Source organism: Mixophyes fleayi, chromosome 1 (assembly GCF_038048845.1).
Source record: "Mixophyes fleayi isolate aMixFle1 chromosome 1, aMixFle1.hap1, whole genome shotgun sequence".
Taxonomy (NCBI): Eukaryota; Metazoa; Chordata; class Amphibia; order Anura; family Limnodynastidae; genus Mixophyes; species Mixophyes fleayi.
This window is the reverse complement of record NC_134402.1, coordinates 215,519,748-215,532,505: the sequence shown is the minus strand read 5'-3', so window position 1 is coordinate 215,532,505 and position 12,758 is coordinate 215,519,748. Positions and strand designations below refer to the sequence as shown.

The 12,758-nt window shown below is 42.5% G+C and overlaps 1 protein-coding gene across 5 annotated transcripts in view; it reads left to right on the top strand.

The window, feature by feature from the left end:
- LOC142149753 (hematopoietic SH2 domain-containing protein homolog) overlaps positions 1 to 11,700 on the top strand; it is a 44,251-nt gene extending 32,551 nt beyond the window's left edge. For all 5 annotated transcript variants that reach the window (XM_075205057.1, XM_075205080.1, XM_075205088.1 and 2 more), the window contains one exon: positions 10,825 to 11,700. In XM_075205057.1, coding sequence (XP_075061158.1) covers positions 10,825 to 11,211 — 387 coding nt within the window. In that variant the 3' untranslated portion in view covers positions 11,212 to 11,700. The remainder of the gene's footprint in view (positions 1 to 10,824) is intronic.
- Positions 11,701 to 12,758: the final 1,058 nt, after the last annotated feature.

The window sequence follows — 12,758 nt, the reverse complement described above, 5'->3', positions numbered from 1 at the left end:
ACTTTCATCTTGACAATATTAATTCTACCTACCCATGAAAACTTCTTCCCCTGCCACTCTCTCAGATCTTTTCGAAGTCCATTATATATGGGTTGAAAATTAATCTCAAATAGTTGGGAAGGGTCTTTGGTGATGTTTACTCCCAAATATTTAATGTGGTTCGGGTGCCAAGTAAAGGCAAATGCACTTTGAAGTCTTTCAACTACCTCTGGGGGAATGATAAGATTAAGTGCAACAGATTTAGAATAATTAATCTTAAAGTTCGATAAAACTCCAAATCTATGGAACTCTAAAACCAGATTAGGAACTGAGATCACTGGGTTAGTAATATTTCCTAACAAATCATCAGCAAAAACAGCAAGTTTGTAGGTTGAGTTACCCAATCAGATTCCAGAGATATCAGGGTTTAATCTGATTGCCCTCGCCAGTGCTTCCATGCATAGAACAAAAATGAGTGGTGATAAAGGGCAGCCTTGCCGTTAGCCATTATAACAGGGTCAGAAAGATAACCATTTATCTGTATTCTAGCCGTGGATCGGTGATAAAGCGCAAGTATTCTGTGAACACTCGTTTGACCTAGGCCCATATGGGTAAGAACACCTCTTAAAAAAGTCCAGTCTATTCTGTCAAATGCTTTTTCAGCATCAGTTGACAGCAGTATAGACTGGGTGGTGGAATTGGCAGTCAAGTGAATTAGATCAAGAACTTTGGTGGTATTGTCCCTAGCCTCACGGCCAGGCACAAACCCCACTTCATCAGAGTGAATGATTCTTGGTAATATGGATTTCAACCTATTGGCAATGAGTTTAGCATAAAGATTGACATCCACATTAAGGAGCGAGATTGGCCTGTAGTTTGGACATCTAGAAGGGTCTTTCCCATCTTTAGGAATAACCGAGATATGGGCTTCTAAAGCATGCGCCGTAAATTTTTCCTTTTCAGAGACCGCATTAAAGGCCTGAAGCATTAGGGGAACTAAGATGTTTTTAAAAGTTTGTAATATGCAATAGTGAATCCGTTTGGACCCGGGCTTTTTCCAGATGGCGTGGATTTGATGGCCTCCAATAATTCCAAAGAGGTAAAAGGGGCATCAAGCATAGCCTTCTCTGGATCTGAGAGAGTGGAAAAGCCAATATCAGCTAAATAGGAAGCAGTATTTGCTTGCTTCTCAAGAAGAGTGCCCTTAACATCCTGTGAGAGGTTATAGAATTAGGAATAGTACATATGAAATGCTTTTGCAATGTCTTGACTAGTGTTGTGTTTAGTCCCCTTTTCATCAGAAATTGTCTGAATAAACGTGGTAGCTCTTTGTGCTCGAAGAGCCTTGGCAACATCCTTCCCGGTTTATTACCCCATTGGAAGAAGCGACTTCGGCATTTACGCATATCTAGTTTAATTCTATCTGACAAAAGAATGTTAACGTCACACATCGGGATGCAGCATTCCTTTCCTCCACATCTCCGTTTCTAAACAAACACATACTGTTTGTTCTGCTGCATGGGCACGGCCATCTTGGATGCAGTCAGGTGATCTTTCCAGACCAACCAGATTCAATAGCTGTAATCACATGACATGTACAGCCAATAGTTGTTTGTGACACACTATTTAAACCTGCTTCTGTGATCTGTTCATTGCCAGAACAACACACTTCTCTCCAGAGGATAGTTCTTGGCTCCAGTGTTTCTGCCAGCATTACCAAGTGCTCTGTTCCTGCCAGCATTTCCAATTGCTCTGTTCCTGCCAGCATTACCAAGTGCTCTGTTCCTGCTAGCATTACCAAGTGCTCTGTTCCTGCCATCATTACCAAGTGCTCTGTTCCTGCCAGCATTTCGAGACTGCTATATTCTACATTTAGCAAGAACATGAGCAGGAAGTTCATCCAGGCTGCTAGGTTCTGTTTCAGTCCTGCTCCAGCTAGTCCCAAGGGTCTCGAATCGGATCAAGAAATACAGATGACGTGACAGTTTGTTCTGGCCATATGGATCCGCTAGGGGAGCATACCCCAAGGGAGGACTCTGTCCAAATATTAGCTGAACGCATTGAGAGACAAGTTACTAACCAGGGGGAACTTTTGAGACTCTTGCAGGATGTTTCTACGCCTATGGATATCTTGCAGGTATTCCGCAGTCAACCATCCCATACTCCGTCCGAGCCAGTAAGACTTCACTACCTACTCCATCCGGACTCCACCTTCCCACGTCAGCTAAATACGATGGCGATCTGAAGAATTGCCGCGGGTTTATCAACCAGTGTAGTATACACTTTGAATTACAACCTGGGAATTTCCCTACTGCACGTACCAAAACTGCTTATATTATTTCGCTACTATCAGGGCAAGCTCTGGCATGGGCATCACCGCTCTGGGAAAAATCTGACCCAATTTTATCTGATATTGATAGCTTCCTGTCTACCTTCCGCAGAATATTTGACAAGCCTGGAAGAGCAATGTCAGCCGCTTTAGATATTCTACGGCTTCAGTAAGGTCAGCAGTCCGTGGGCCAATATGCCGTTCAATTTCAAACACTTTCCTCTGAGCTGTCTTGGAATAATGATGCTCTTGTTGCGGTTTTCTGGCAGGGTCTGTCTGAACCCATTAAGGATGTATTAGCGACTCGGGACTTACCTACAACGCTAGACCAATTGATTACCATCTGCAATCGGGTTGATCTTCAGTTCAGAAAGAGAGCTCTAGAAAGGAGGAGGCTGAAACACCCCAAGTTCCGCCCTACTCGACGGGTCCGTGCACTGTCTCCTTTTTCTGAAGGACCCATGCAACTAGGCAAAGCACGCCTTTCGCCCACTGAGCGAGAACGGCAAGTTAAAGAGAAACTTTGCTTATACTGTGTTCCGGACATCTGCTACATTATTGCCCTCGCAAGTCGGGTAGACGCACCCTCCTAGCTGACAATGAGGAGGTGAGCCTAGGAGTGGCTCTTCGCTCTCCACAAGCCAAGGACTGTATTATCCCAGTCACCCTGAAACACGCTTAAGGTGCCCAAATATTTCTGAAGTTAGATCTCCGCGTGGCCTACAATTTGATTCGCATCAGGCGTGGCAACGAATGGAAAACCGACTTTAACACCAGGGATGGGCACTATGTATATCTTGTCATGCCATTCGGTCTGAGCAATGCCCCTAGCGTTTTTTTCAGAATTTTGTAAACAAAATCTTTCGGGACTTACTGTACCATACTACTGTGGTATATTTGGATAATATCCTCATTTTCTCCTCTGATATCCAGTCCCATCGCAGACATGTTAAAGAGGTCCTCAGCCATCTCAGAAGGAACAAACTGTATTGCAAGCTAGAAAAATGCACCTTCGAAGTTGAATCCATTCCATTCTTGGGGTATATCATCTCGGGGACTGGTTTTCGTATGGACCCAGAGAAGGTGCAAGCTATTCTTAACTGGCCTCAACCATCTACACTAAAGGCAGTACAGCGATTTCTGGGATTCGCTAACTATTATCGAAAATTTATTCGTGGCTAATATACTGTGGTAGCACCACTTACTGCCCTCACCAGGAAAGGAGCTAATCCTGCCAATCGGTCTGAAGAAGCCCAAACTGGTTTTCAGCTTCTGAAACAAGCATTTATTTCTGCTCCCATACTCAGGCAACCAGATTTCACCTGTCAATTCTACTTGTAAGTTGATACCTCATCTGTCGGAATAGGGGCAGTTCTTTCCCAAAAGCCAGTTGATGAGCAATGGCATCCCTGTGGGTTCTTCTACCGAAAATTTTTACCAGCTGAACGAAATTATGCCATAGGGGACAAAGAACTGCTTGCCATCAAATTGGCGCTCGAAGAATGGAGGCATTTACTTGAGGGAGCTCGTTATCCTGTCACAATACGCACGGATTACAAGAATCTGCTGTACCTTAAAACTGCACAATGCATGAACCCACGTCAGGCCCGATAGGCACTATTCTTTTCTTGATTTCATATCCGTGTCACCTTCCGTCCTGGTTCCAAAAATCGCAAGGCCGATGCTCTGTCAAATTCTGTGGTAAAAGAGGAAGATTCCATCACTGTGGATCCGCGCCCTATTATCAGCCCACTCAGCATCGCAGTCAGTAGACCTGACAATACACCTCCCCAGAAAAAAATTTTGTTTCTTAGAATCTGCGTAAAAAATTGCTCCAATAGGCACATTGTTCCAGATTTGCCGGTCATTGGTGCATCCGCAAAACTCAATCTTTCATATCGAGAAGTTACTGGTGGCCCACGCTTCGTCAGGATGTTCAGCAATTTGTTTTCAAGACAGTCTTCAGCTGGCCAAATTTTGCCTCTGCCTATTCCCACCAAACCCTGGACCCATATTTCTATGGACTTTGTTTCTGATTTGCCTAATTCTAACAATTTCAATACCATCTGGGTCATCGTTGACCAATTCTCTAAAATGGCACATTTTGTTCCTCTCCGTGGCCTCCCATCAGCACCTATACTGGCTCAGCTATTTATAAAGGAGATCTTCCATTTGCATGGTTGTCCTGAAGAAATTGTCTCTGATAGAGGAGTTCAGTTTGTGGCGAAATTCTGGAGATCCTTGTACAAAGCACTACAGATCAAACTAAACTTCTCTTCAGCCTATCATCCCCAATCCAACGGGCAAAGAGTCAATCAGGACCTAGAAACATTCCTCCATTTGTACATATAATCTTCTCAAGATGACTGGGTGGATCTGCTTCCTTGGGCAGAATTTGCTCATAATAATCTTTATCACAAATCCTCTGCTTCCACTCCATTTCTTACTGTCTATGGCCTACATCCCAGGGTACCCTTGTTTACTCCATTTCCTACAGTCTCAGTACCAGCCTCTGAAGTCTTCCTAAAGAACTTTGCAGACCACTGGCGCCAGGTACGGGAATCTCTACTTAAAGCGTCCCAACGCTACAAAATTCAGGCTGACAAAAAGCGACGAGCCATTCCAATCTTGAAACCAGGAGATAGAGTCTGGCTGTCTACTCGCAATCTACGCCTCAGAGTTCCATCTATGAAATTCGCTCCTCGCTTTATTGGACCATTTAACATCTCCCGGGTCATCAATCCAGTGTCCTACAAATTACATTTACAATCTTACCTCAAGGTACCCAACTCCTTCCATATTTCTCTCTTAAAACCACCTGTACTAAATCAGTTTTATACACCCAAACTGTTTTTTCCTGAAGTGCAGACTGAACATGGTGACGAATATGAAATTAAAGAGATCTTGGACTCTCGGTTTCGACATAAGACCTTACAATATCTAGTCGACTGGAAGGGCTATGGTCCAGAAGAGAGGGCCTGGATCAAAGCTTCTGATGTTCACGCTCCATCTCTCATCAAAAAATGTCATCGCAAGTTTCCAACTAAGCCCCGATTTAAGTGTCCAGTGGCTACTCTTAAGGGAGGGGGTACTGTAACACATCGGGATCTTAGCCGCACTTACCTCATCCGCCGCTGTCATATCACGGTTACCTGGGTCCCTTATGGTCGTCTGCAGCATTCCCGTCCTCCACATCTCCGTTTGTAATTAAACACATACTGTTTGTTCTGCTGCATGGGCGCGGCCATCTTGGATGCACAGAGGTGATCTTTCCAGACCAACCAGATTCAATAGCTGTAATCACATGACATGTACAGCCAATAGTTGTTTGTGACACACTATTTAAACCTGCTGCTGTGATCTGTTCATTGCCAGAACAACACACTTCTCTCCAGAGGATAGTTCTTGGCTCCAGTGTTTCTGCCATCATTTCCAATTGCTCTGTTCCTGCCAGCATTACCAAGTGCTCTGTTCCTGCCAGCATTACCAAGTGCTCTGTTCCTGCCAGCAATTCGAGACTGCTTATTCCCCTGCTATATTCTACATTCAGCAAGAACATGAGCAGGAAGATCATCCAGGCTGCTAGGTTCTGTTTCATTCCTGCTCCAGCTAGTCCGAATCGGATCAAGAAATACAGATGATCGTGACAGTTAAGAGCTATTCTAGAGGAAAAGTTAACTGCCGATAAAAAAATAATTGCCAATATGCCATTCTACACACGCAGTGGCAAAGAAAGAATGAGGCCTTCGCCTTTCTCTATTAGTGCGAGATCTAAAAATGTTACTGAGGCTTCTTCTTGTAAGGTCACTCGTGACCAAGCAAGACCAAGTAATTCGGAGTCCAAAAGTGGTGCACAACTACTGTTACATGTGAAAGCCGAGCTGCAAGAAAACAGTAAGGCATTAGAGGAAAATGTATGCTCAGAATCAGAAATGACTCCAATCCCTGAAGAGAGTCCAACCACGAGTGGTATGTGTAATCGTGACCATTCTGATAGTGTACCCATAAAGAAGGGCCCTTTCAGCATTTCTGCTGATGTGTGCCTGAACAGCCCAAGTGTAGCCGGTGATACACCAATTGAGGATGCCACTTTGGAATTGGAAGAGGATGAGGGGGATATTTGTGTAGCTGATGAGGGCGCTAATGAGGATGTTGATGAGGATGAGGTTTTTTTGTGTAAGTCCTGCACCAGTGGAAGCAGTTCTAGCATGTGACAAGAAGAAGGCCATTGTCATGCCTGGGCATAAGACCACTTCTTATGTGTGGAATTATTTCTACCCAAATCCTGACAACAGTTGTATAGCCATTTGTAGTGTATGTAAAGCCACAGTCAGTCGTGGGAGTGACCTTAATCATCTTGGAACCTCATCCATGTTACGTCATTTGACGAGAGTTCATGGCAAGGTATTGGGAAAAGCTGAAAGTTATGGCACAAAAATAACAACAAGCACTCCATCATCAGCTAGGACCCTTCTCTCACCTACATCCCGACGCCTGCAATCTACACCCACAACACCGTCCTCATCAATATCCTCAGTAGCGATCGGAGTTAGCCCTGCATCCAACTTGGTAAGGCTCGATGACTCCTGCACTATTATTGATTCCTCTGAAGAATGTTGAGCGTTAGTCCCACTGCTGTTGCTGCTGCTGGGGGTGAATCTTCCTCCCATAAGAAGCCCAAAAAGAAGAGCACTAGTACTTTACAACAATTAACTGTGAAACAATCTTTTGCTAGAGGAAGCAAATATGACAGCAGTCACCCAGTCGCAAAGCGGATCACAGACACCATGGTGACTATGCTAGTGTTAGATCTGCGTCCAATATCCACTATAAACGCAGCAGGTTTTTCACAGTTAATAGATGTTTTGTATCCCTGTTACAAAATTCCATTGCGACACCATTTTTCAAGAAAAGCTATTCCGCAACTGTAGCAAAACGTTCGTAAAAATGTACTAATTGGGCTCAACAATGCCATTCTACCCACTATACACTTAACCACAGATATGTGGACAAGTGGAAGTGGCCAAACCAAAGATTATATGACTGTGACAGCCCACTGGGTTGGTCAATCACCTTCACAAGCAGGAACAACAGCAGCATGTACACCACTACGTAACATTTCTCACAGGCAGGCTACTCTTTGTATAACCGGTTTCACTAACAGGCATACAGCTGATAATTTGTTACGAAAACTTAGGGATGTCATTGATACATGGCTTATACCACTTGGACTCTCCCCAGGATATGTTATTTCTGATAACGCCAACAATATTGTGCGAGCATTACAGCTGGGTGAATTCCATCACATTCCCTGATTTGCTCACACAATAAACTTGGTGGTGCAGAGCTTCTTGAAAAATAACCGTGGGGTGCAGGAAATGCTTTCGGTGGCCCGTAAAATTTCGGGACATTTCCGGCAGAAAAGGTGCTTTGGGCATTTTAATTTATCGTACAGTCTTTGCAGGCTGCATTTTTTAAACTTGCACTAATAAGTGTAGGGTGTAATATGCACCCAACTGGCTTTTTACTTTGAATTTCAATAGCTCTTTTTAGTGCGTTGTGTCGCACCCTGGATTGGTGTCTGTCTGATAAAAGCACACATGCCGGGGGGGTCAGCGCTCATTGACATTTATTAGCTGTAGAATTACCTCACTTATCCAAGAAACAGGTGGAGCGCTCGTTGCAATGTTTCCTAGATGTGGTAGGAACTGTCCTGTGTTTGAGTCATTGCTCTGTTGCTTACCATCCAGCCAGATCGCTGCAGTATTTGGCTGAAAGTGTATGAAAAGCATATTGTGACCTGTGAAATGGTCAAAATTGAATGAAAATGACTGCAAATTAGTGTTAGTGAGGTTAATAATAATGTAGGTACAAAATATAACTTAAATTATGTTATTTTAGCCCAAAAAATTGAATTTTTAAAAAATTGCAAAACAAAACCAAACAAAACCAAAACCAAAACACGCAAGGGCGGTTTTGGCAAAACCAAAACCAAAACATGAAGGTAATCCAGATCCAAAACCAAAACATGGGGGTCAGTGAGCATCTCTAATTTTTAGTGAACTTGGAATATTTTTTTTTTTTATGTTTAGATGATAGTAACAGCACTAATTGAATACACAGCAAATCTACACACATGTATTTACAAAGGTTGCTATTGTACAAATACAAAGCATGCACAATGAAATAACTCATGTTTACAGGGACAGACGTACATATGCAGGCAGTTGAAAACACACTTGCATAAAACCAGAGCCGCAACTAGAAATTTTAGTGGCCACTGGTGCACTGCCCCCCTGCCCCCCAAGCTTGGTGGGAATAGATGCTGCTTTCCAATGGACGCACTGCTGATGGACAAGTAGCCATCCTACTATGGGGATGTGCCTAGCCCTTTACACAATGGATGGTTCTCCAAATCTGCTCTTTCCTACCTGTTCTTCTAACTTTGACTACCTGGTGCTGCTGCTGGTGTCTCAAGCTCACCTGCTGCTTGGCTGGATCCTGTTGTGCACTATTCGGAAAATAGATAGTTATTATTCGCCACAAGGAAAACAAAGCTACTAGTGAATACTCCAGGCATCTCTCCTCTAACCAGTTCTGACATTAAATCAAAGTTCTCATGTTTATTTAATCAGACCCCCTTCCCTATATTCAGTTAATATTATTCACATTTAACCATCTACCCCAACTCGGTCCCACATTCAAGCATTTAAACCTCCCTCATCCCACAATTAAAAGAATAGCCTTAACCAATAAATTAATATCTCCTACCCCCATTAAATAATAAATGTCAACAAATAAATTAATAGCCCCTACACCCATTAAATTAATTATCATCACCAATATATTAATAGACCCTACCACATTACATTGATAGCCAGCGGAGATGGTGGGAGATACTCACAGATTGGGGGTGAGACAGAGAGGAGGGGCAGACTCAAATGTTGAAGGGGACAGAAGGGATGGAGGGAGACTCATAGACTGAGGGGAAGACAGGAGGGAGACCGAAGCTCACCAACTGAGGGATAGATACTATTAAATTGAGGGGGATACAGAGGAGTTGTAGAGAGAGACTTACAGGCTGAAGGGAAGACAGAGGAAAGGGAAGAGGAGACAGACTCACAGACTGAGGGGGAGACAGAGGGGCGGGAGAGACATTGACTTACAGGTTGACGGGGAGACAAATGGAGAAAATCTTATGCTACAGGGTATGAAAAGATTATTTACTTAAATTGCTGGAGTACAGGCAGCTTTAAAATCGAGGAGATACTGATTGGATGTTCAGTGCGCAGAGCGTCTTCTTCTGAGCGTTTCACGTCACATGCAGATGGGTGGGCTGGAGAAGATGGTGGGGCCCCAGGCAGTTGAACAGTACAAAGCTGAACAGTGGGCAGTCTGGCCTCAGGCAGGAGCATCCTGTTCTGTGCTGCACTGCAGAGGCACTCCACATTCAACCTTCAGGCATGGTATGGCGGGTGGTGTGCCATACTGCTCATATATCAACTTTAAATTTCAGTGTACAAATAAGCTATCAAGTATTTGTGTGCTACATGAAAAAGCAGACAGTATTTAACTTATGTACAAAACAAAATACTAATTTGCACCCCTTGCATTTTAACATGGTTTTGTCCAGGAGACTGAAATAATAAGTTTCTCAAGTTAAGATCCTTAATGAATCAGGTCTGAGGTGCTTAGAAATGGTTTCCTTCTTCTAAACCCGAGAACTGTCGTAATTCGAGTGTAGGGGGGTTTCTGGGCAAATGGTGCCTGTGTGTTTCTTGTGCCCCATGTCTGTGTGTACTGCACTGGATCTTCCCACATATGTGTATATATTGTGCCTAGCTCTACAATAGGGACTATCCTGCTGAAACCAGGACAGTTGGGAAGTATGGTACTTTGTGTTCCCCAATGTCTCTCTATGTAATATACTATGTGTCCCACTGTCTGTCTCTGTATTATGTGTTCCTCCATGTCTGTGTCTGTACAGAGATCCTCAACACGTGTGTCTCATCCTAATCTTTACTGTACTGTGCCCCCATCCTATTGTTTACACTGTGAACCCTCCCATATCTGTGTCTGAATTGTGCACCTTGCTATGTGCATCTCTCTGTCATGTGTTTAATCACATCTGTCTGTACTGGTACCCACCCTACTGTTTTAATACCAACCTTACAAAAGGCAATGACCAAGTTACTTTTGCTAATTTTGTCTGCAACACAATAGTTTTATATTTTCAAAGGCAATTACAAAGTACAAATGTAAACAACAAAAAAAGCTATAAAAACAAATTAAAAAAAACTTTGCAAGAAAGAAACCCAAAGTGTTCTAAAGCAATGAAGCACTTTAGAGAGTATGTAACAAGTAGATAGGCTGAGATATAAGTGTTGTAACCAAAAGCTACAATACAAAATAATATTAATAAAAATAACAGTGATAGCAAAGGCTACAAATATACTGATGTTTATATTTTCCTACAGCTTTTGTTCTTGAAAAGTACTTATGTTTTCTATTTGCAGGTGCCTGTTTTACCAATACAGCAAAGATGTACCGGTATGTCAAAGTCAAATAGTGTAGATTCATCAGTACCGAACATGGCTCATAACTCAAATGGGCAAATTAAAAATGGAGAGACACATTCCAACACATCAAAGAAACCCTTGAAAGCTTGCCGCGGTGCAATGACCAAAGCAGTGTCTTTAGTGACAGAAGGAGAAATAGCTCATGATTTTAAGAAAATGGAAACTGCAATGGTGGCACATATGAAAAATGTGAAGGAAAATTTGGGCCGCTTTGGACAAACAGTACAGAAGAACACACATCCAACATCACAGCAGAACAATCACCAAGCAAATATTCCAGAGGAATATAAAAAACCTCCCCCTTTTGCACCAGGATTTTGCTAAATAAAAGGTGTTGGACTGAAGATAGAGCAGCAGCTTTGTGGTATAATTGTACAGATGTGTGTACAGTATATTTTATCCTATTGACTGAACACAATAATTGTCACTGATGTCTGCTCTTGTGGGATGAATATTGGACATGAGCAATGTCTCTTAATCAATTAAGTCATGTAAATATGATATTATTTAAGCAGAGGAAAACAACTGTGAAAATGTGGACTGTAACAAAAATATATGTGTACAACTGTGCGATTATGGTCCCTAATCTACAAGACAAATATACAGAATGCAAACCCATGAAACCATCACAGTTGAAAGCAATAATGGGCAACAGGCAGCCCTCTGAGCCTTCACCTGTGATTCCCAGCTCCTTCCTGCTTTATTGTCATATTTATTTGTTATAGTTTATAGTTTATAATGCATGATAATATGTTATTACAGATAGGTGTCTCATTCTTTGAGTAAATATATTGTTTTAACTTATTACTGAGATTAAGGAAACACCTGATATATAAGGAAGCGGAAAAACAATTGTAGTAGCTGGACAGGAAGGTATGTTACAAGACAGCAGCATTATTATTCGCTAATAACAAAGCAGTCCTTGGTGGATGGTATTTCTGTGCAGCTGCCAGTGATGGGTAAAACAAGGAGAGATAGGTGGAGACACAAAACAAGGAACCTATCACTGTAGAAACCTTAGGGGGAAATCAATTCCCCCTCGCAGTACCGCCGCATAAAAACTAATACCGTTATTACAGTAATATTAACCCGGCTTTCTGCTCGCAGCTCAGCTGAGAGCAAAAAAGCCAGCATTAAAAGTACCGTAATAACCGTATTTACGTGCACTATTACCATAATAACGGTAATAGTGCGCAGGCAGCGTTACTTTTTCAAGAAATGCGTCCAATTGAATTCCCCCCTTAAAATAGGCAGCTATAGTCAAGCATAATTGTCCATTAACAGTTCTAATACTGAACCTCTCTTATCTTCTGATTGTGGAGAAGGCTTTTGCTCTCATGCTGCAAGGGTACAAGTGACAACTTGGAGTAGCTATGAGTAGCCTGGTGTCTTTAGTATCATGCTTGCTTGCTGCTGGAAACAGAGCCAGGATCTATGTACCCCATGTGTGGCAGCAGCTTCTGTCCCCAAGAGGGCAGTGAAGATCACCAAAGGTGGAACCGAGGTGGCAAAAACAAAGACAGTTAACAGCAATCGCAATTTAACTGAGATGGTATTAGATCTTCTAAACAACCCGGTCCTTGATGTAATGTCACCCCTCGGCTCCACTTTGTAATTTCCCACTACATTCACAAAATGTAACTGATTTTAGATTTGTGACAATATGAACATGTGGGAGGCAGGGCACAGGGCTGATTTAAACTGCTAAATTTAGTGTGCTGAAAAGCACAATGAGAGAATATTACATAAATAGTTTCTTTGTTACACATAGACATTTCCTGAAACAAATCTTTAAAACTTGCGGTCACTGTATATGTGTTTTTCTAACTATTACTGACTCTCAAAGTTGGGCCAAGTATGTCCGGTTATGT